The 24,097-nt window shown below is 39.7% G+C and overlaps 1 protein-coding gene across 3 annotated transcripts in view; it reads left to right on the forward strand.

Moving 5' to 3' along the window:
• The window catches only part of dnmt3bb.1 (DNA (cytosine-5-)-methyltransferase 3 beta, duplicate b.1), a 53,458-nt gene that overhangs the window by 1,147 nt on the left and 28,214 nt on the right, over positions 1 to 24,097 (forward strand). For all 3 annotated transcript variants that reach the window (XM_067593359.1, XM_067593360.1, XM_067593361.1), the window contains exons 2-3: positions 9,819 to 9,927; positions 23,013 to 23,163. In XM_067593359.1, coding sequence (XP_067449460.1) covers positions 9,819 to 9,927; positions 23,013 to 23,163 — 260 coding nt within the window. The remainder of the gene's footprint in view (positions 1 to 9,818; positions 9,928 to 23,012; positions 23,164 to 24,097) is intronic.

A 24,097-nucleotide genomic window follows, 5' to 3' on the forward strand; every position in this document is an offset into this window, starting at 1 on the left:
CCGGCTGAACTTCCTTTTAGGATTATTGCTTTCAGGTCATTTGGTGATTTATTAGTTGAGCTGTAGAAGACGTGTTGTCAGACAGTTAGGAACAGATATACTCGCAGTATAAAAAAGTCTTCTCATTCATGTTGGAGCGCAGAGAGACGGCGTGCAGATAGCGGAGGGGAGGAGTCACCGAGCTGCAGGAATATTGACATCATTCAGGTGGTTGAGTGGTTTTACCCGCCAGCAGGGGCAGATAGACCTCCTCACGAGCCAGAAACACTTCAACAACTTAACATGATACCCTAGGAGTGTATTTACAAGTATGTTTCAAAATGACAGCGATACATTTGTGCAGCTGACACTCGTTAGAAAAAACAACTTGAACATATAGTTCGGACTTGCAGGTGTGTTTAACATCTTTTTATTGTAACTTTATTGCATTTTTATGGCAAAAATTGATGTAATATCAGTGGAACTTTGGTGAAAACCAATCAGTGAATGTTTATACTTCAAAAACATTCCTAACAGGTCATGTGACCTCAGATAGAGGCTTTAAGGCTTCTTCCTCTTCTTCTTCCTCTTTTTTAAAAAAATCTGTTTTACATTGGAATATTCTAGAAAGAAGTGTTATCTGGACTAGAGCTGCAACTCATTGTCTATTATTTTTTCAGTTGAGTGAAGGATACACTTCCTACCATCCAAAATCAGGTCTTCAAACTGTCCAAAACTGAAATATATTCAGTTTACAATGAAATAAAACAGAGAATAGCAGCAAAAATACACTTTTTTCATCCTCTGACACAGTCAGCTTCATAGGAGTGAAATGAATCTCAGTGCCTCAGTGTCGTCTGCATAGTTTAACATCTTTTTATTCTAACTTTATTGCATTTTTATGGCAAAAATTGATGTAATTTCAGAGGAAATTTGGTGAAAACCAATCAGTGAATGTTTATACTTCAAAAAACATCATTGGTAACAGGTCATGTGACCTCAGATGGAGGTTTTAACCCTTTAAAAAACAAAAACTGTCCAAAACTTAAATATATTCAGTTTACAATAAAAAAAAAAAAAACAGATAATAGCAGCAAATATACACTTTTTTAAAAAAAAAAAAAAACCTGGAGCCTAAATAAATGACTAGTTGCTGATTATCTTTCTGCAGATCAACTAAGCAGTTAATCATTTTATCTCTAATCTTTTACAGAATAAAGCAGATTGACTCACTTCTAAGACATGACACTTGCTTTGATTTGTATGGGAGGTACCTGCAGTGCTTAGAGAAGTGTCATCAGTTCAGATGAACATGATAAAGGAAATACAATATCTGGTTAACGTTGTGGTTCCTTTTGAAATGGAGTATCTGCACATAGCGCATTACGAAAGAACATGCGTCACTCACTTTTTTGACTCCGTAATGTTAACTTAGTTGTTGGTTCAGAATAATCCTGCAGGGATCAAATCTGTCACATCCTGATAGTGTCAGGATATAATTGGGATAAATGAGTCACACTCGAGTTGTTTTTTTTTAAATAAGATGATGACAGTTACTGATCAAGTGCCAGCTACGTTTGCCAACAGTCCTTTTTGCAGAAAGCGCCGGCTAAGAGTCACTCAGGGGATCAAACCTCCTCCTCCTCCTCCTCCTCCTCCTCCTCGTCCCATCGTGCAAAACTTGAACTGGTACCGATGCAGATGGAAGTGCAGCAACTCTGTTTTTGTCCCATAAAGCAGGTTGCATGTGTAGATAGACAGATGCAAAGAATACTTTTATAAATACTTTCTTCATCTGCAAATACTTTAATGATCTCAAAGGGAAATAGCTAGTAGTAGTAGCATAAATCACAAAAATAAAATGAGGTAAGCAATAAACCAATACAATTAAAATAAAGCAAAATTATAGACTAAATAAAATAGAATCAAAAACTGCAAAATTCATGAGTTGACACATGTCTGATCTGTGCAACGTTATTAATGCTGCTGTGAGTTTTGCACAGACGGCTCAAACAGATTAAACTTCTAGATTCTGCGTATCATTTGTATTATAATGTTTTCATAAGAAACATTTTAACATCTGATCCAGAGACAAAAAACGTTTTTATTTATGAAAATGTTGCAGTTACCTCAAAACCTTTTTCATTCACATAAAAACACCATGCCAACATCTGTAATAACAATCTGTCATAGATTTATTTATGTTATAATAACAGCAAAAAGGAGTCCTTGGCTCAGTCCCAGAACAGTTATGTTTTAGTTGTTTTTATCATGAAGCGAACCCGCAGGACAACGAGCTGCATGATTAACACGTCACACTATGTGGAAATGTGGAATTTGTGTGTCCAAACCTGGTGCGTGTTACATCTTAAGAGTTGCATTAGATCTGTGACAGGTCCTCTCATCTGGAATACATAAGCCTCCACCCCACTGTATGTCATTATTTATTTAGCATGAATAAAGGTTAAGATGTGACTAATGTCCCAAATTCTGAATTTATTGACTTAGTTGGGTGGTGCAAAGTTTTAAAAAAAAAATACCAGCAGAACTGATGTTTGGAGCAGAATGAAGGAAATCAGTCAGGAAAAAAAAGAACAAAATCTATCAATTTAATTGTAAAAGCTTTTGCCCAGAGGCTGTGGACATATTTTAAACTTAAATCCTGTAAATACACATTGTCCAAATACTGTTGGAAGCCAAGTTGCTTTCAAGAGAGGTTTTTAGGGGAGATTTATGTTTGTCATATTCATCTGAGTCATCTCGAACCACCTGAGCTGCCAAGAGATTTTCTCTCTCAACATGGTCTCGACTGAGCCAACGGCAGCACCGTCCACACACATCTCACACCTGTACGACTGTTTGGATTTATTGACGAGCATCGGGAGAAATGACGCTCCACATTGACAGTTTGAATTGCAGCTGTTGCTCAGAGTAAGAATGTTTCAGCCGATTGTTTTTGCAGAAAGACGAAACTTTAAAAACTAACGAAGCACTTTCTGACGTTTGAAACTTTGGGCGTGAGCTTCCTAGGGGTGAAATGAGTCTCAGTGCTTCAGTATCGTCTGCATAGTTCTGTTGATTCTGATTTGCATTTTTTTTTTTTTTTGTAGTTCACTGTAAGAGTCAGATCTGTTCATTTAAACAAATATCTGATGTCTGGCTTTGTTATTTTGGTGAGAGAATACAATACAATATTTAACTGCTGGTTGTTTTGCCTTCAAAATGTCAGAAAATGTTGAAAAATATTAGTCACGGTGTCCGAAAATCCAAGATGCAACCAAAATTGTCTTATTTTGTCCCGACCAACAACCCACAAACCCACATTTATTCAGTTTACTGTCATACAAGACTAAAGAAACCAGAAAATATTCGAAGCTGGAAGCAGAAAAGTTGAGCATGTTGCTTAAAAATGATTAACAGGTTATTAAAATAGATGGCAATTAATTTTCTGTTGATTTTTTTTAATAATCGACTGATAACTTGGTATCATGTCAAAATGTTCTCTCTCATCTTTCTAGTATAAATGACAGTATTTCTTAATTATTCTCTCCTTATATCTCACCAGTGTCACATGATCGTATAGTTTAGCTGCAAAACTTTCAAACAAATGAAGCTTTAAAGCTCAAGACATCATCATCCTTTGACATGAACATAATAAAATAGTTTAGGTTCCTGATTTACAATATATTATAATACTGATTTAATATAGTTCTTCATCCGTAGTGCAGCTGAAGAGTCAGATCTGTCCGTTTAAACAAAGATCAGGCTTCCAGTAGTATTATTTAATAGCTGGTATTCTGTCTGATGTAGTTTTATTTGTAGTTTTGGTGTTTTTTTAATTAAAAAAGTGATTTACTGGCTGTTCTTGGCGCAGGCCGCTGAGCGGACGATAAACTGTACGTAACCTTCACAGTTCAGTCTGTACAACATCACAATGTATAAACTGTAGGGCCCGATCTGAGCTGGAAGGGGCCATAAAGTACATGACAGACAAGGAATGCAGCCCCCAGCGAGAGACCCTGAGGAGCTGACCCCCCTTAATACACACACACACACACACACACACACACACACACACACACACATACACATATACACACACACACACATATACACACACACAGGCCTTTAGGGAGTGAACAATCCCCTCTTGCAATGCGGTCCCTAATCTCTCGCCACCAGACACAACTTTGATGTGGAGCCCCCCCCTCGTCCTCCATGTTCCCTTTTCCTGGGCCCCTCACTCTCTGCCCTCCATCCTTCCTCGGGTTCTTTTAATTCATCCTCGTTGCCCCCCCCCCACCCCACTTTCTGTTTCTAAAAAGCTGAAACATGTTTCTGCAAAGATACAGTTAGAAACATCTCAGTGCAAAGATGCAGAGAGCAGAGGGGTTTGTGGGTAGCATCACTGGTTTCAGCTGCTGACTGTGTGTTTTACAGTGACGTGGGTTCGTCCGGTACCAGTCACAAAAGACACAAATTCTTCTCTTGCGTTTTCTCTTTTTGCAGAAACTGTAATTGATATTTACACTACCTGCTCAGCACGACACGGCGAACAGTTAGCTGTAGACGAGCTGGTGAACATAGAGGAGCATTTAGCAGCTACAGAGCCAGATATTTCCCTCAGGAGTTGGTAGAGAGTAAAAACAGCTAAAAGAGAGTGAATATCGGACAGAAACACGACTCCAGATGAACGATAATGTTGCTCCGTAACTGCTGCATGTGGGAATAAGCAACTGTTTGCTTACATATCAACTTAACAGGTGATGATGTGTCGGTGTTGAGCTTGTTTCAGCTGTCCCCAAAAGGCCCAAAAATCAGTTATTGCAGGTTTGAATTGATATTAAAAGTCGACATAAACAGATATTTCTGACGCTGTTGGTTGATAAAATCATTAATTGTTTACTTTTGTACCTGGCGTGAGGCCCTGAAATGACTTAACAAGATTTAATGTAAGTAAATGCGTAGATACTCTTTATCTTTTGGTTTGTCTAAATGCTCAGCTGATAGGTCGTAAGTATAATCACATGACCTCATACAGTAAGACCCGTTCAGCCACTGACGAGCCTAATCGGATGCTTAATTACACCCAGAGAAACGAACCCAGGCCTGAATGCAAAGCTTTTAGCAAAAGTAAACAGTTAGCAGGTTCCTCTTTGGTCTGTAGGTGAAAGGTCAAAGGCACGGAGAGTAGGAGGTGCCATCAACATCCTGTTTGAATGATGAACTTCATCACGCAGCAGCGGCCTGGAGAAGGGACAGCCCCTCGCTGATTGATATGTATTGTTGTCAGAGACGGTTTATGTTAGTAAAAGGTCACCAATCTCTGCACGCTTTGACTCACTGACAACAACAAAGTGTTACTCAGGTCGTAAGGACATAAATCTATTTACACAGTCACATTACGGGGGACTCCCCTTCCTTTTTTTCTGTTGGAGACACAAAACAAGTCACAAAAAACATGAAACCAACAGATTTAAGATTAAGTTGAAGGTCAGAGTTTAATTTTAATACAATATTCACGTGCCATTTGTATGTCAAGTGAGTTATTTGTCTTCCTCCTCCTCATTTTTACTGTTTCAGGTTGATTTTACTCACATAAATCTGTCTAAAATGAACTTTTAGTCGCCAAAATCCTGAGAAGAGAAGAGAGAAGTTTAGAAAAATGTTGATATGTTCGTCTAGGTTTTTACTTTTAATGGAAAATATTACCTGCAGCCTGAGAGGAACGGCATGCTTTTTGGTAAAAAAAAAATATGAACATGAACAAAGATAAGTCAGTAAAGGACAGAGCTCTTTGTCAGGAATCAGGTTAATTAAAACAGGCGTTGGTGTATCTGTTTATTCGCACAGAAGAAGAAGCAAATTGTGAAGGTGGGATTTAGAAAAACTCCTCGAGGTTTATAAAAAGAATCTCACCTCGATACACATTAAATAATCAAATACAAAAGTCGTGTAATCCATAAAAAATAAGCAAACAAGCCAACCGTTGGACAAAAAAACAAACATAAAAGAAGAAACATGAATCAATCAATCACATAAAATAAATTAAATAATGTCACGAGGGTGTGTTTGTGTGTGTTTTGGCATATGTATGAGTGTGTGTGTGTGTGTGTGTGTGTGTGTATACTTAAGTGTGCGTGCGAGTGTTTGCGCATAATAATACCACAATCGACTTAAAAGACTGTTAATTTGGAAAGCCTGATAACCAATTACGGTACATTATAATGTTTTATTTGATAGATTGGTAAGAGTTGGAGTCTGGCACGTAGCGACTGTGGTTAGGTAAGTAATGGAAACATGTCTGTGTGTGTGTGTGTGTGTTTGTGTGTGTGTGTGTGTCCTCTGTGTGCAGGATGCACCTGGTGGCCTCATTTATGTGGGTCTTTTGTGTAGGGTCCACGTGTGATGAAAGCTTACATGCCTGCTAATGTGCTTACACATACACGCTAATGGTATAAATGTACATTTATTAACTGTACGTACTTCATACACATTTATGACCTCAGCGTTCTGGTTATCTTCAGCTGTCTTCTAAACTCTGATGAAATGTTAAAAGAAAAATCCCCCCAAAAGAAACAAACTATTCAATTAGTCAGAAAAGGGCCTGATCTCACGTCACCTTATCAAAACATTGGAAGCTTTCTCTCATTTATCACTCTGAGAGTTAAATCAAGCTTTTAAAGGGTGAAGAACGACGCCAAAACTGATAGATTCTGTATCTGGTGAGTTTATCTACTCTGGTTTTTTTAGCAGGTAATCAAGCATCATTTAGAGCCTTCATGTGGAGACGGAGATTAAATTGTGTAATGCGGAGGGAAATAAGTTTGTGTTACACACGCTGACCAGAAAAATGGAAACACATGTGCACTGTTATGCAAAACCAATACTGCAAAAGCTAATGACGTTCCCGTCACCCGCAGCTGTACTTTGTGTTTAGTCCTAATTAGCAAATGTTTGCATGTTAAGGTATTTACATTGAAATTGGAAGCACAGAGTTGTCTACAACGTGACTTTAAAATGAAGAATGAAGCATGCAGATAAACTGCCGTCGTTATTGGTTTGTTAGTTCGGCGTCTGCGTCAGAAAACAAACGGCCAATCAGAGCAGAGAACGTAAACTACGAGCTACGAGGACAGAGACCACCTACTGCTTTGTGTCAACATGTGTGAAAACACACGGCTTTAGTTTGTGGTGCAGTTGTGTTGAACTGTATTATACTGAAAGAGTTTCTCCTTTTGATTAACATGGAGGAGCAGAAGTGTTAAAGGGGACATGTCGTGCTTTTTGTGATTTTCTGTCATTTGTATACTGTTTATAATTTTGGCTGTCGATGTCCCTGAAAGTCAAAAGCCAGGGCTTCAACTTGCACTGAACGCTCTGTTCACAAAGTTACCTCTACTTCCTCCTCGTGATGACATCAGATTGTTTGCACACGCTCACAAACGGCCTCTTGTCCACTCGTATATTTCTGATCAGATTTCTGTTTGAACATGTACGGATGTAACTGAGAAGTTGTCATTTTGAGTAAAGAAGGAGAAAAAGAAGTGAAACCCTGCTACTATAATTTGCTTACGTAGCTTCCGGAGCAGGAGGAAGCTTCCTGAAGCTGACCAATCAGAGCAGAGTGGGCTGATCGGGAGGCGGGGCCTTAAAGAGACAGGAGCTAAAACAGCCTGTTTCAGACAGAGGCTGAACTGAGGGGCTGCCTAAAGATCAATAAGGAGTAAATTAAGCAAAGATATTCCAGTAGAACCCCAGAATATAAATATAGAGCTGTAAATGTGCAGAATACGTCCACTTTAGGAATATCTACAATATATACAACACCACTGAGTCGACCGCAGAACTGAATCAAGACCTCAGTGACACTGTTATTTATTACAGTAGTGTACAGTTGTTTTTCTATTTAAAACATATTACTCTGCACAAGTACAGTCTTTATCTCCTTTGTGCTTTTTAATAACTGTATTTCTCAGAGTTATTTGATGTGTTTCTTTGCGTCTCCGGGCAGATTAACGTGACTTAAACTAAAACTGACGGTGGGCCACCTGAGGTCTGCAGGTCTCTCTGCACAGGCTTGTTTGACAAAGCTATTGACCTGTCATTTCCTTGAAATATAAACCTTAACATGCAAACACACTGTACATATACTGTATCCCTACACACACACACACACACACACACACAACATGCATTCTTAGAGGCACAAGGATGTACAGTCACAGGATGCAAAAGAATGCAGGCATACCACGTACATAGTGCATGTACAAACGCATACACTTATATTGCTCACTCCTACGCACTCGTGGTCTTAAACACACACACACACACACACACACACCCACACCCTGACAGGCCTGTGTATCTGTTTACCTGAGGTTTGTATGGGCATGTCAGATCTGCTCCTTCCCACTCTTGTAGAACTGGAGACGTCAGTGTTGCGCCTCTCAAGTCTTCCTCCTTTCTCTGTCTTTTCCCTCCTGCAGCTTTACTCCACTACTTCTTTATTTCTTTCTGTTTTTTTTCTCCTCTCTCATCTCTGATTCCATCCAGCATTCACAAGGAAAAATATGTTCATTTCCATCAGCTGAGAGTCGGGGAAAAAAAAGGTCAGACAAAGGTTAGTTTGATTAGTAGTTTGTTGATTTTTAGTATCTGTTAAAGTTGATCTTTTGTCATCTTTTCATTTGAAGAAAAGAACAAAATGTTATGGGGGAAGTTGTGATATTTTACACACATTTCAAAGAGTTAAAAGCCAACTTTGGATTGTTGTGAGTCAAAAACAAAGTGAAATATCATTTTGGATACAAAAACAGTTTGAAGTGAGTTCAAACTTACAGTCGGTGGAGTTTCACTCTTATTGTAATTCACTGTAATACTTTAATAACTACGTGTTTCAGAAAGCTTCTGTTAAGGCTTTTGTAAATGTTAGTTTCAATTACTTCTGTGTTCTCTTTGTACTTTGCATTCCTAGAAATTATGACCTCTTGATTTATATCCAAAACCAGACTCGCATCATGTTGAATGGACCTGTAGCGTTCAAATTTTATACAAAGATCCTGTGTACGCATCCTGTCACAATTAATCTTTAACATAATATTAACTGTACTGTAGTTGACATGTGCAAATATTATTGAAAGAAAGAATTTTGAACATGAAAAAAAACCGTCATCGAACATAAAGTTTGCAGAATCGTCAAACATCGATCGGTTTGTTTTGTAGCTTCCCGCTCTGCTGCTGGATTACGTGATGTCCCACAAGTCCAGGTATCACGACGTCTTTCATTTTCATACAAGCAGAAACATGATTCAGTAGTCTCATATGAGTATGATGTCTAATGTCATCGCTCATATTTTGTGTTGAATGAATGTCTGCCACTCTTTGCTCTGATAATGACTCAGTCGTGTGAAAACGTTGGTCAGTGTGCTCCCGTCTTTCACTTCTTGAATTTGCTATCTCTGACCCGAGAAGTACCTGATTTTAGCTGCGTATCGCTAGAGGATGCACAGAGAGCTCCTGCTCCTACTCTACTTATATACCTACTACTGTACTCTCTAATAGCGGTGGGCGTTAGCAATAAATTGCTCATCGCGTCTCTTCAAAGGGTTAAAATGCAAAGATCTCGTCTCGTTTTTTCTGCCTGTTAAGGAACCGTTTGCTCTTGTAAAGACGCTTCTCCAATTTTGACCACAAATACAGAAGTTGAACAGGCAACTATTGAAAAAAGCAGCTGAGAAACACTGAAGAGGTTGCAGTGATACTGATTGTGTTGACTGGTTCGGTTTTTAAAGGCGCAACAATCTGATTGTTTCCTGTTTTGTTTTGGTCTCGTCCAGGTTCGAAAAGGAGTCAGGACAACTATCGGACCAGTCGACTGTGACAGTGATGCCTTCCAACAAATATTCTGCTGCTATCATGGAGGAGAGCAACAACATGACGGCCACTGTGAGTCACACACACACACACACGCAGGTTTCACATCAACCAGGAGGGGCCACGGTGTACCCTTTCCTTTTGTGCAAATGTAAATAAGATAGTTAAAGCCAAATAATTAACAAAAACCACAACCCTCTCATTAACACCCACAGACACACACGCACATGCACACACACACAACCTCTCTCAGAGCCTGCTGTGGTTTAAAAGAGTGTGTGTGTGTGTGTGTGTGTGTCAATGCCAAGGCAGATGCCCCAACAAGACTGCCAGCATGTTATATGAGTCTAATTGAGAATGCATGTTGGCTGTGAGGGTGCATCCATTTGCAACACACACACACACACACACACACACACACACACACACACAAACAACACCACAGCTGCATCTTCACAAAGAGGAAATGGGGGGAAACGTGATGTGTGAGAGGGAGGAAGGAAGGAGAGGAGGCGGGAAAGAAGGATTCGTGGAAGGACGCTCGCGCGGCTAAATCACGTCTCGGATTCACTGCGAGTATTTTAGAAAAAGAAAAATATACACGTTATTTTCCCCTTTCACACTTTCACAATCTGCACACACACGCGTTTTTACTCACGGTTTCACTTATACCCACATTCACTCGTAGATATTTACACATATTCACAAGCACACACACACACTTTAAGAGGCTCCTGACGTCCGTTACTACTACTTCCTCTTTTTCGCTCTCGTATATCACTCTATCTGAGAGGGATACTTCCTTCCCGTCACCATCTGCTTTTCTTTCGTTCTCACCTATCACTTCGCTTTCTCTCTCTCTCTCTCTTTCAACATCTCGTCACTCTTCGTTTTCTTCTCATCACGTCGACTTTTAATAATCCGTCTGTTTATTGTTCGCTTATCTCCCCCCGAGATAACCGGCTCAGCTGCAATCTCGTCATACGTGATATGCGTGATGGGATTCAAAGAGGTGTTCGCTTTCAACTTTAGACGGCTTGACAGCAGGCGTTTTCGCTTTTAAGTGACATGATCCGGTGCTGTCGCTCCACCTATTAGTGGAGCAAAGACTACAGTACGTTGTATTTTCATTTAAAATATAAAAAAAAACACATGTTTAGGAGATTAGCTGTGGATTTGCACTGATTTGGAAGCATTTACTTGCAGTTATTTCAAACATGTTGACTTTATATTTAGAGTTACGTTATAATATTTGCATGTAAGACTTGACAAAGCTCCTCCAGAACAACAATGCTCCTCTTCATAACCATTAAACTGATGAGTGTCATGTGTGAAATCAGCGGAGTGCCCCTTTAATCCCTGTTTCTTTACTGTAAACTTTCTCATATTTATTTATGTTAAGCTTTCAACAATTTTAAGTAACTTAAGTTATGAGTAACTAAGTATTTTAGAGCTGAAATTAGAAGATTTTCATTTAAAACTTCAGATAGATGACATCATTGCTAATACGAAGTGAGAGGAGGGAAAAGATTTAAGAGATTTTAAGACCTTAAGTTTACAAATTGGATATTTTTACCAGCTGCCAGAAACTGATCTTTGCTACTATGAAAATTACACAGCGCCTCCAGATCCCTCCCAAATAATACATTTAATTACACAGTACATTATTCCTCCTGTGATTTATAAAACCTTTAGTGAAAACAGACCTGAGACGCTGCTGTTTGGTTTGGCTGAGCTTCTCTCTCTCTCTCTCATTCGCTCTGGTTTGAAGGTCCAAACAAAAGCAGGGTTGTTGTTTGGGGAGGGGGGGGCAGGGGGGGAGGGGGGGGGATTCACAGAAAGGTGTTTAAGCCTCCGAGTGGAGTCAGACGTTAATTTAGGCCCGACTTTGGATGAACATCTGAGTCACAGAGGACACATTCTTTGTTTCAGTAGCAGTAGCCTGAAGGCAGGAAGGAGGAAAAAAACCAGTCTGAATGTGGAGCAAAGTGCTCAGGAAAGATGGTGTCAGCAGAGTCTCTGTGGGTAAATACAAATAAAATAAGAGGTTTGGTTTGCGAGTAAATTAATCCTGATGTTCCGCTACGGCTTAACTTGAGTTTTACAGTTCAAGTTTCTTCCTCTAAGCACAGCAGTCTAATTCTCTCTTGTTATTCAGCTCGTATTTACATCGACAAACCGGTCGTCCTGTTTTAACCGTTCGTGGCGGCTTAATCCTGCTTTTACACCACATGCAGAAGTGTAATATTGTGCTGTTTCCGCTGATATGTAGTGCCAAAGTTGAACTAAATTGAACTTTGACCCCTACAGCAGACAATGGCATCAATGGCAGGCAGTTAAACTCAGATTGGCATCGTATAAACAGTGTAATCTGAATCAGAGCCTTTTAGTATTTGAAGTAAGTAGCTCCTGAAGGCTACAGGTGTTTAACTAACATCTAATATATTATGCTGCTTATCTTATTTCCAGGTCATGAACATTAATTAAGCTGCCTCAGCCAAAAAAAAAGGGCGATTAGACTTTGAATTATACTTATTTTAGCCTTTAGTTACTTGCAAATGTGGAAAAAATGCTGCTGAACTTGCCGGGACTCGGGTAAAATATGTCAAGCATTGCAGAAAATCTAAGAGAGATGCGTGTTTGGAATGAATCTAGGATGTTCTGATGAAAATGAAGCTTGTTGTTTAAACACTTCACTTCACTTTGATGGCAGCATGGTAATAATAAGACTCAGCCGGCATTAATCATCCAGCAAAAAATGCTCAGTTTGTTCACCCCTAACTACTTTTATCTTTTAGTGCTTCCACCAGACTGAACGTAGGAAACGACACAAAATAAAACACAATCAGAGTCTTGCAGCCTCGCTGACAAACTGACAAAATAACCAAAGGCACAAATGTTAGTTTTTTATGCTTTTTTTGTTGAAAAAAAAAAAACCACCCGCAGGTGACAATTTACCGCACGCAGCGTTCTGGAGCGGTCCTGTTTTTAAATGTTAGCCACAGACCTGCGTTTTCTAATCATTTAGGCCTCGCTAAGATGTTTTGACAGCGCCGTCGGAGCGCCTCGGGGCAGACTGTTGCTCACTGAGGAATGCGCGTGTGACGTAGGAGGGTGAAGCCCGCACACTGCAAGGCTTTACACACTGTTTTAACACACACACACACACATATACAGTCATGTAGAGTGCAGGGTGCATGAGATGGATGTGCACACACTTCCTGGAAAAAAAAAAGAAAGAGAGAGAAAAAGATGCTGAGAGGATAATAAAAGACATTTCTTACAAATGTTGCTTGTAATATATGTTGCTGTATTTGTGCTACAACAGGGATATAAAAGAGAAGTAGCTAGAGGGAGAAAAAGGATTATTTGTGCTACTTTTTTAATGCTTCAGTGTTGTTCATGTTTGCCAGCAGCGAAGACAGAGAAGTGACGGATATCCGAGAAGGCAGGTTAATAGAGGATAATAATGATGATGTATGATGATGATGATGATGATAGTCTAACCGGCTACCTGGCTGACATCAAATCTCATTTGTTTTTCCCCGTTTTGAAACAAGAGGAGCCTGGAGTGAGCAATTAAACATTTCACACAACAATTCACAGCTAAAGGAATTTACCTGGCGCTGGAGAGTTAGTGGCAACACCTTGAGCGAGGAGGTTGAGGAGGGGGGGGGTGTGAAGGAAGTTTGTGACTAATCACTGCACTGCTCCAGATTGTGTGCATTCATGGTTTCTTCTCCTCCGTATTTCAGCAGGTTTTTCTTGTGTTTTCGGCAAGAATTTGTAGCCACAAAACCTCTGTTTCTGCTCCTTTACTCTGCGTGCTTACAGAGCCCCCCACCCACCCCCCACCCCACCCCCCTCCATCATCTTTACAAAAGCTGGTCTGGTTTTTGTTGGGACAGAGTGAAAAACAGAAAGAGAGAGAGAGAGTTTGAAGTAAAAAAGGAGGAGCGAGAGAATAAAAATAAAATCCGTCATGTTTACATCAGTTGTATCGGCATGTAAGACGTATTGGCAGTTATTTGATTAATGACAAGTAGAAGAGCCATAAAAACACAAACCTTAAAAGTTGTTCTTTCATATAAACTAACATCAGTAGCAAATATCAGTCATGTGAGCCGAGTGTTTGATATGTCATCAATGATCAAAAATATGCTTTTCCCCCGTTTTCAGTGTGTAAAACCACTTCAAAAAGCATTTTTTTGTCGATAAGTATACTATTTCCTCCCACGTTTTCTTGTGCAACACGTTGTAGTTGCAGAGATCAGAGAGTCAAACGTTGCTAAAAGGAGGAGATTTCTTGGAAGAAGAAGGGGATTATCAAAGCCCTCGAGGTGTCTGTCTAGTGTTTGTTTATGCAGCTCAGAAGAGGATGAGTTATAAGGAGAGTAGAAACCTTTTTAAGATGCAAATTCGGCCAAAAAAAGTCAATGAATAGTGCATCCTTTTAGCTGCACACACACACACACACACACACACACACACACACACACACACACACACACACACACACACACAAACACACACAGGGAGCTGTGGTGTCATAATTATCATCAACTCCCAGGTGTGAATGTGTATCATCTCCCCACGTCTGTCACCGCTGCTCCCCCACAGGCTGCTGCTGCTGCTGCTGTAAAATATAACAGCTTTTTCCTGTCTGGTGTAATTATGGTTAAAAAACAGTATCGTATGTGTTTTGACCAGAAGCTTTCATGGTGTGAACGCAGCACATGGTGGTTAACGCTGCCAGAAACATTTTAGCTCCGGCCTACGTTTCCAGAGAGGAAAAAACTCTGTGAATGATTATCTGGAAAATCACAGAAAAATCCTTTTTTTAAAGTTGTTTAGTTTAAATTAATTCAGTTTTTGGTTTGAATAATTAAGCATATTTATGATTTATGTCAATAAAGTTGTGTCTCTCTAAATCATCTGTATAAAAAAAGCCTGGAAGTGTAATGCTAAATATTACAGATAAATCTATGAGTACGTTAGATAATACACCGTCTGACTTACTGTGTTTTTAATGGTATGTTTTTATGATAAGAGAGACTCCAGTTTGACTTTTAAATATTGCCACATGGACGTCTTCAGTGTGTATTCTGGCTATTTCACAATCACAGGTGGGGTTAATTATAGGTGACCACAACAGGAACGTCCCAGCAGGGGGAGACACAACCGGTCCAGGCACAGAGTCTCATGATGTAGGTTATGAAAACATTAAAAGTCTTGGTATCCAGTACGTCTTCCTCTGGAGAAGGATTGTGTCCCTGTTAGCGTCTCTCCGTGGCGTCTCTTCACTCTCTCAACGCTCCTGTAATGTTCTTCACTCAAGCTGTGGTTTTTAAGCCGCTGATGATTTGTCATCATGATTACAAATAGAAGGTTTATGTTCACAGATCCTCGGGTTTTGTTTTTACCAACACAAAACAAATTATATGGACATATTTAACAGGTAAACCACATATTTAGTGTTACACATGATTCTGCACCTAATTTAATGTCAACACCAGACTTCAGATGGGTGAATTGATTACCCTTAATTATAGAATAACAGTCTATATGATAATGACGAGGAAAATAATAAACTTGTCCAGTCTTGTTTTCTTCAAAAATAAGACCTACATAGTCTCCTACTGTTCTTGTCCACACATTAATGTTCCCCTGGTTAGACTACAGTAACTCCATCGACACCTGCCTCCGTCAGTCTGCTCTAAAACATTTACAGTTAATGCAAAATGCAGCTGCCACACTGTAACCGCAACTAGCTGAAGGTCCCACATCATCCTGAACGCCCCCTGGCTACATTTCTGAGCTCCTTGTTCCTTGTTCCACTTCTATCTATCAACAAACCGCAAACCAAAAGGTGACCGTGCATCAGCATTCTTAGTGTTGGACGACCCTGATGAAGGCCACAAGCCACGAAACGCGCCAGTGTAATGGGGGACATTGCTGATCACTCAATAAACACACAAAGAGAGCATTGTCAGGTTATGAAATAGTGTAATCAAATAATACAATCAGAAGTATAATGCATCATAGTTCTGGAGACAAAGATACAAACCACCTAGCTATCTTTTCTTTGTCTGAAAGGTTGGCACTTAACCAGTCCCTTAAATACTGCTCGTACAGAATTTAAGACATCTGTTTACTAACCTTACAGGTCAGCAACCCTCAGATAGAAACATAAGTCAAAAGTTCAGCTAACCTAGGAACAGACTTTCTTCACGACCATATATGACAGTACATAAGCATGCACCAAGTAGCATCACAAAATAACATTACTACTATATTAAATTAAGGACAAACCACACTATCCTCTAAAGCTTATCAGTTTTACACATAAACATCTACATAACTACAGTTTATCTTCTCACTGGCTCAGGTAAGGAGGTAAGGGTATAACAGAATAAACTTAACTGTTAGACACACAACTGCCTCATCTTACACAGCAAAGAACTAAGTTTAGAATAGATATAGCACAGAGGAATTTAGAACATGTGTGAAACACAAACTAACACTAAACTGAACTTAAACACTGTCTGATACATGTATGATTATATTGAAGAAATACATCAAATGATAACCTGTTATTCAGTTTTCTTTTACACCGGTCAACTAATAAAGTTGTTCTTCATACTACAAGTGTTGCTGGAGTTGAAGTCATCTTTCTAGACTTCCTTCTCTTCTCCGTGCACCTTGGAAGTAGGTGAAGTTGTGGCAGAGACTCTGCACATATAGGGAGAGAACAGAAATGCTCCTAAAGAAGAAGATGAGCATACTATCAAAATTCTGCAGGAGCCTGTTTCCTCTTGAATTCATTTTGACACATTTAACTAATCAGAAGAAACTCTTATACTTACGGCTCATGCGTGTGCACAGCGCACACACAAATTCATCAGCACTTTGCGAGAGTGACAAACATTTGTGAAAAGGAGAACTGGCTCTGGCTCGCAAACCGCGTTCGTTAAACGGGCCTCAGGTTTCCCTGGACTTTATCGGTCTTACATTGTCTTGAAAAGCAAACCCTATTGTTTGAAATGTTTACATGCGTTTGCCGCTTTGTAGGGCAACTACCAGCGAAAATTCCCAGTAACACCTGTGGATTAAAAAAACTCTGTCTGTGGTTTTACAGAGCAGCTGCCAGGTGTGAATATGTGTGTAACTACATGAATGTGAAACAGGAAGTCACTGAAATGAGCCTCAAGGTCGTCCCGTCTCCCTTCTTTCTGATATTTTATGTCGAAGTGTGTCAGAGTTGGAAGAGTGTGCGGTCGGCGCTGTGGTAGGAGTTACAGCTGGGATTCAGATTTCTTCCAGCTGTGATCCTTCATCCAAGGACTGGGAGGTATCAGACATGAGGGTCATGTCCTGTGAGATTTACTTTAAGTCCGTTTTTCATTTTTCACAGCTTAGTGAAGAGGAGGATCGGTGGTCTTTGCACATTTAAAACCAGCATTAACCGATTTCTTGGCCACTTGAGAGGCTGGCCGTCTGGGAGACCTGATGGCTTTGTGGTGGAATCTAATATCTGATTTGTATATTTATTTTAAACCAGTACGATTTAACAACTGGGGCCCAGTACTCTCTTTAAACCTATTATAAAACAATGAGAGCTGTGCAGACACACTTACCTTTCTGCTGTATAATTCTCTGTAGGTTGATCACTATAGTAGCATGCTGTTAATATAAAAATATCAATTATAGCTGCTTTAAGTCTTACATAGAGGCTATATGTATAGTTTTATAGAGTGATATGCATCCTCAATTAAAGCTCCTGTGCAACATAAACTTTTACCAGGTTTCTTTCCTACAAACAAATGATATGTCTTCAGAATAATGTAGTTATTGCAGAGTTTGCAAACTTTAAATAAAACGAGATGAGCAAACCGGCCCTTCCTCTGTTGATCTTTGTGTTTTTAGGTCCTCTTTACACCCCTTGCCTTCCACTCAAGCACGTATTATTTCACACAGATTAGGACTTTACACAGTAGTTGTAATGAACGTTGTAAACATCTGCCGTGGCTCTTACAACAGCTGCTCCTCTCCCGTCTCTCCCCCGACCGAGAGAGAGCCGCCTCTCCGCCTGTCATCGCTCCTGCTAACCAAACTCTCCTCCTGCAGTCACTCCTCGCCTCCATTCATCTCCATAAGCTCCTCACTCAGAGCCTTTTCAACCTGAGTATCGTCTCCTGCCGCGGCTTTCTCCGTTCCTAGGACATGACTTTCACTCAGCACTCGGCAGGTTTTATGTACGTGGATGTTCGGCGGTAATTGAAGGTTGCTGGTTCGGTTTCTGGTGTTTTCAAGACTCTAATGTAACACAACAGGCGTTTAAGATGTTCTTTCTACTGCCCATCTGCAAAAACATGGATTAATAATTCACTCTCATCTTCAGTAGAATAATTTAATGTAAAATTATATAAATAAATACAACTTTTAGGCTGCGGGATATAAATATAAAAAGCCTCTTGAAGATTTGTGCTAAATGATTAGTCAATTAAGAACAGAAAACTCAACAACAGTAATTCTGAAAACAGTTTTAAGTCATTCAGAAAACTGAAAAATGTCAAATTATCTCTGGTTCCAGCTGATCAAATGCTGCTTTTCTTTGCTTTGCATCATAATAAATTGAATATCTTTGTGTTGGTCAGATGAAAAAGCATTTTGAAAGCGTCTTATTGAGGTCACATAGTCGACAGATTAATTAATTAAGGGGAAACAATTCATTTGTTGCAGTTTTGAGGATAAAATCAACTATTTTTTAAAAATATTTTGCTGTTATGGAAGTGGAGCCTAAAGATAGGAAGTGTTGTTAATGGTTGAAGAAGTATTGAGACTTTTTACTCAAATAAAACCAGAAATATTCTTTTATGATACTCCAGTAAACTACATTTAAATTGTACTTAAATCAGGTAATTGAGTCATTGTAGCTTCTGTACTTTGCACCACTGGGTGTTGGCTCGTCAGCTGATTGGTCAGGTGAAATAACTAGCATGATTGCTATAAAGTTTTATTTATTATTCATTGTTACGTTTCATCTTGAGCAGCCTTCAGGTCAGATTTTTCAAGTGCTGCGTCTTAAAGACTACTGTCAGACTCTTCATCAGGGCTGCAACGATTATTCTCATAATCAATGTATCTGTTAATTATAAGCTGTTTGGTCTATAAAATGTCAGAAAAACAAACAAAAAAGCCCAAGATGCAACAAAATGTCTTGTTTTGTCCTGACAAACAGTCGACAAACCAAAGATATTCAGTTTACTGTCATAGAAGACCAGAAAATATCCATATTTAAGAAGCTGGAACCAGAAAATATGCCCCAAACAACTGATTTGATCAACAATCAAAATAGTTGCTACTAACGTTGACTAATCGATTAATCGACTAATCGTTGCAGCTCTACCTTCCCTCCGTCTCATTCGTTCACGGTCCGGAGAAAATGATTTCCGACGTTTTGCGGTGACCCCTCTGACCCTCTCCTCCCTCGCTGTGTCTGCCTGTCTCACTGTTCCTCTCTTTACCCCGTCAGCAGCTCTCACTCTCAACCATCTTGAGCACACACTTTAACGCACAAGTTCACCGAGTTCATTTATTATAGAGGAAATTTGGCATTGCAAACACATACACACACGCGCGCACACACACACACACACACCGCATGCATTCCCTGTTTTATGACTTTTAACAATCACAAACAGCCTCAGATATGCATAGCTGTGATTTGCCTTAAAATGTCAGCAGAATCTCACAAATTTCCATCTGTTTCACAGCTGCTCCTTCTCTCCGCTCGCTTTCTTGGTTACATCTTCTCTTTTTGCACATTTTCTGTGACAGAACCCTTAATTTTCAGTAAAAGATTAGAGAATAAACTGTCAGGAGTTATGAGAAGATCGGACCGCTGATGAATGAGAATATAAATACCAAATTGTTCCAAGTGACACATTAAACGCCGGATAATAATGATAGTTGTAAACACTGACAGAGTGCAATTAACCATTAATTGTAAAATAAAGTCTCATCTTGTATGAGTCTAAAAATACATGAATCCAAAATAGTTTAATTTGAGCAACAACGTATTAATTCATTTATCCACCACACTGACTTTTATTTCATTTGTTAGTTATTTTTGTCTTTCCATCATATTTCCTCTCTGTGTCCAGTTAAGTTAGCTTAGCTTAGCCCTGTTTACATCTGGTATTAACATCCGTGATCCGATCACAAGTGGACGGCTCTAAATACAGGTGTAAACGCACCCAAGACCCATCGAGGACGGATTGAGATCCGATCACTCAGACCACATCCGGAGGTGGTCTGAGTGATGTGACCACATTCATTTAACAATGTAAACATAATGAGTCCTGGACCACGCTGAAGGACGCCTACTCATCTGACATCCTCTACTTTCTGGCAGTTTAGGCAGGGAATTGCATCGCTGCCTCCAGGTCCAAAGCTGTTCAACTTGTTTGATAAAAGGAAAAACAAATTAATTTTGTTTTTCATGTTAAGTAACAAAACGTCATCCACCTCCCGTTTTTTCCCCGTTTTTCCCGTTCCCCTTTTCAAATCGACAGTTACCAGTAACCTATAAACTAACTTGTTTTTTGTGGGACCCAGATGACGCTGGGTTGCATCATGACAAAAGTTGAGCCGATTTAACTGTTGTTGTTGTTTTTTTACTAAACCTTGTATGATGGCACCCCCACGGCGTGAACACATTGCCCCCATTCAAATTAATGGGAGGGCTGTGTTTTTCACGCGCTACCGCTTTCAGTTTGAACACCGCCTTAGCAACACAATATACAGTAACAGTCAAAAAGTTTGCACACACTTCCTCATTGAAGGGAAGGTGTGTACAAACTGTTGATGTATACTAATCCTGTCTGAATTGTTAGAATGGATACATACTATACATACAAAAGCACACACAGATGCACGTTAACACTTAAACACACGTGTAAATCTCCCTAGGTGTTACCTAAATACATTAATATCTACACATCTTTTGTATTCATTCGTCCCCTAATCTAAGCAGACAGGGGGGGATTAGGTGGAATCACTACTTTTTTAAGTAGGATGTTGCAAGTTCAAGTCCAAACAGAGCCGAGCTGAGAGAGGTTGTTACGTAAGGTAGGCCTGCAGCCTCGCATGGCAGCTCTTCTTCACCTCTAATGAGGTGAGAGTGATGCAGACAGAGAAACTGTATTACAGTAAAAGCTCTCCGGCCCACCTTCAGGCGCTGAGGTGATCCCTGCTTACCTCACCGATCCCTCTGGCGAACGGCACGCTCGCTCTACAGACATATAACTGACTGTCACCAGTAGCCGTGCGCTGTGTTGTTTTGTTTCAATAGTGTTTGTGTTGAGTCAGATAGTTTACTTATGTTGCTGTTGGGCATGCTGGCCGGTCTCCAACATGTTAATTTGTTTTAATATATTGACTTTGTTAGTGTTTAATCTTGGCATCATTTCTATGACTTTGACATGAGCAGGAATGTGTTTCATTAAGACAATTAATGCCCAGAGGGAAGGGAGGGTTCGGTTCCATATGTTGCAAAAGAAATTAATGTCTGGGAGGTTTAGGTTTAAAACGGTTTGTGCTGTTAACAGCAGCTTTGTTTCATTTGGTCAACAAACAACTAGTGTGACGTTAGTCGTACATCCTTTTGTTTTTTGATCAAGAGCTGGTTGCAAGACGTAGCTTGAACAAAATGCTTGGTGTTCGATGTTATTTCATGGGCAGAAAACCTCATGACGTCAGTGATCTAGTGGTGAATATTACTCTAATATCAGTCTTACATAAAGAGGATATGTTACACGGTAAGCCAGCGCATGGATTTTGTAAAGTTTAAAAGAGGTTTTGGAAACGAGTGACCCAGTTGGAAAGCCGTCAAGCGTTCTGGCAAAGGAATCATCTATTGTGCCTCAGGGATTAGAAGATTCAGGATGTTCAGCACTGGGAGCCATGATTCAACAGGTCCCGACTGCACCATGTTGGCTCCATGCTGAGTCGAGCGTCATGCATGTTGCTAATAGTTTGTGATTAGAGAATTACGAGAATATCATGTGACAGTTTAATAGCAGGCTTCTTACCTCTGGGGTTGTACCTCTCGGGCGGGGGGGGGTGATTTGTGGACGTAATGCATCACGGACAGACCGACAGTCTTTCTATCTGTGGCTCTGGGAATGTTTAGCGTTGCTGTCAGCTCTGTCAGGTACTGAATGTGCAGCCAGAACATCAACCACACTGTCATCAAACACACCAGCGTTATCCTCGGCGCTGGGTGGGCCGGCAGGTGAAGCTCTGTGAAGGTGTGTTTTCACTGGAAACACTCACTGTTTGCCTTTGGGACTGTAGAACATATTCAGACATGTTCGGTTACACTGTCCAGCTTCTGACTGGTTTACCAATAAGCTTTAGGTGCTTTATGAGAGAAGTGACGTTAGAGAGCTGACAGGAAATTGACGACAACATGCTGCAAGAACCCTCCCTGTGTTTTAGGGCTGCAACTAATTATTTACATTACCGATACATCTGATTATTTTCTTGGTTAATCCATCATTCGTTTGGTCTTTTTAAAATACCAATCAATGTTTCCTGAAGCCCAAAATGCAACTAAAATATCTTGTTTTGTCCACAACCCAAAGATATTCAGTTTACTGTCATAGAGGACTAAAGAAACCAGAAAATATTCAGATTTATGAAGCTGGAACCAGATTTTTAGCAATTTTTCTTTAGAAAAATGACTCAAAATGATGAAATATTGAAATAGTTGGCGATTAATTTTCTGTCAGTACATTGCAGCTCTGTTAAGTTTATTGTTGGTTCGCAACTATCTGGTCTCTAAAATGTCCCCAAAAAACCCAAATATATTCATTTTAGCATCATAGAAGACTAAAGACACCAAAATATGTTAATTAGTATTACATTACATTCATTTGAGAGGCTTGAACTGGAGAATTTTGGCGTTTTCTTCTTAGAAAATTACTAAAACCAGTTAATCTGTTCGTTAATTTTCTGTTTATCGACTAAGCGAAACATTTAATCGTCGCCTCCCTCGTTTATACACCTGGATTCAATCAAACACAAGCGATTATATACATGACGTGTCGTGTGATCAGACTGTTCGTGTCGTTCTCTCTCTCCGTCGACAGGCGGCGGTGAACGGAGACACGCCTCCGCCGGAGGGCCTATCAGAGAACGACAGCGGCGTGGAGCTGACCAATGAGAACAGCCCCCTGACTGCGGCCGAGCCACCTTCCCCCTTCAGCCCCAAACAGAACGGAGACGCCGCTTCGCCTCAAGGTGACACACACACACACACACACACACACACACACACACACACACACACACACACACACACACACACACACACACACACACACACACACACACACAGCGTACGGCGGTTTTAACAGTGACACATTTCTTTGTTGTGCTTTGATGTGTGCAGCAGTTTGGATTTAAATGAAACTATGAGGTTAAAGCTCTGACTCGTGTTTTACGAGTGTTTACACTGACGTCAGATGAACACTGGAGGTTAGAGTTAGTCTATAATGCTTTAATTTAAAGGGCCAATACTCTTAATTCCTATAACGTCATATAAAGTCAGAAGAATCTGGAACGCTGTAAAGGAATCTGTAAATTCAGAGGACGGGTTTCTAGGAAGAACTATGCAATTTGGCACTAATTATAGAGCAGAGAAAAGGCAGACAGCACTTTTCATTCGATTATTTCCAGGACTGTAGATACTATTTAGGACACCGAGGTCGTGTCCTCACTGTCATTTCAGGGAATATGAAAGTTTTAATGACCTGAGGAAGAGTTAAAGATCTACAATTATACACGAAACTAAACACAATTTGACAGTTTTATGCTGAAACCATAAATTATTTCCTCCACCAAAAAAAAATGCATTCATGGAATTGTTGAGGGAGGATTTATAACATTATTCATGGAAATATAACCAGCAGATAAATATTATACATATTGAAATGATTTAATATATATTTTAACAGTAACATTGATAAAGAAACTGTATATTTGTATATTTTCATATTTTAATGAATACATTATTTCTTAAAACTTTCTTGGGAATAATTAGAAACTTTCAGACATTTTGATGTCATGTAGTCTCCCAATTTATGGGAACCAAAGTAAATACGTCAAATTCAATGAAACGAATCAATAAAATCTTAAACATTTTTTCTATTCGGGGTCAAATTCTTCACCGTCA

Source organism: Thunnus thynnus, chromosome 6, assembly GCF_963924715.1.
Source record: "Thunnus thynnus chromosome 6, fThuThy2.1, whole genome shotgun sequence".
Taxonomy (NCBI): domain Eukaryota; kingdom Metazoa; phylum Chordata; class Actinopteri; order Scombriformes; family Scombridae; genus Thunnus; species Thunnus thynnus.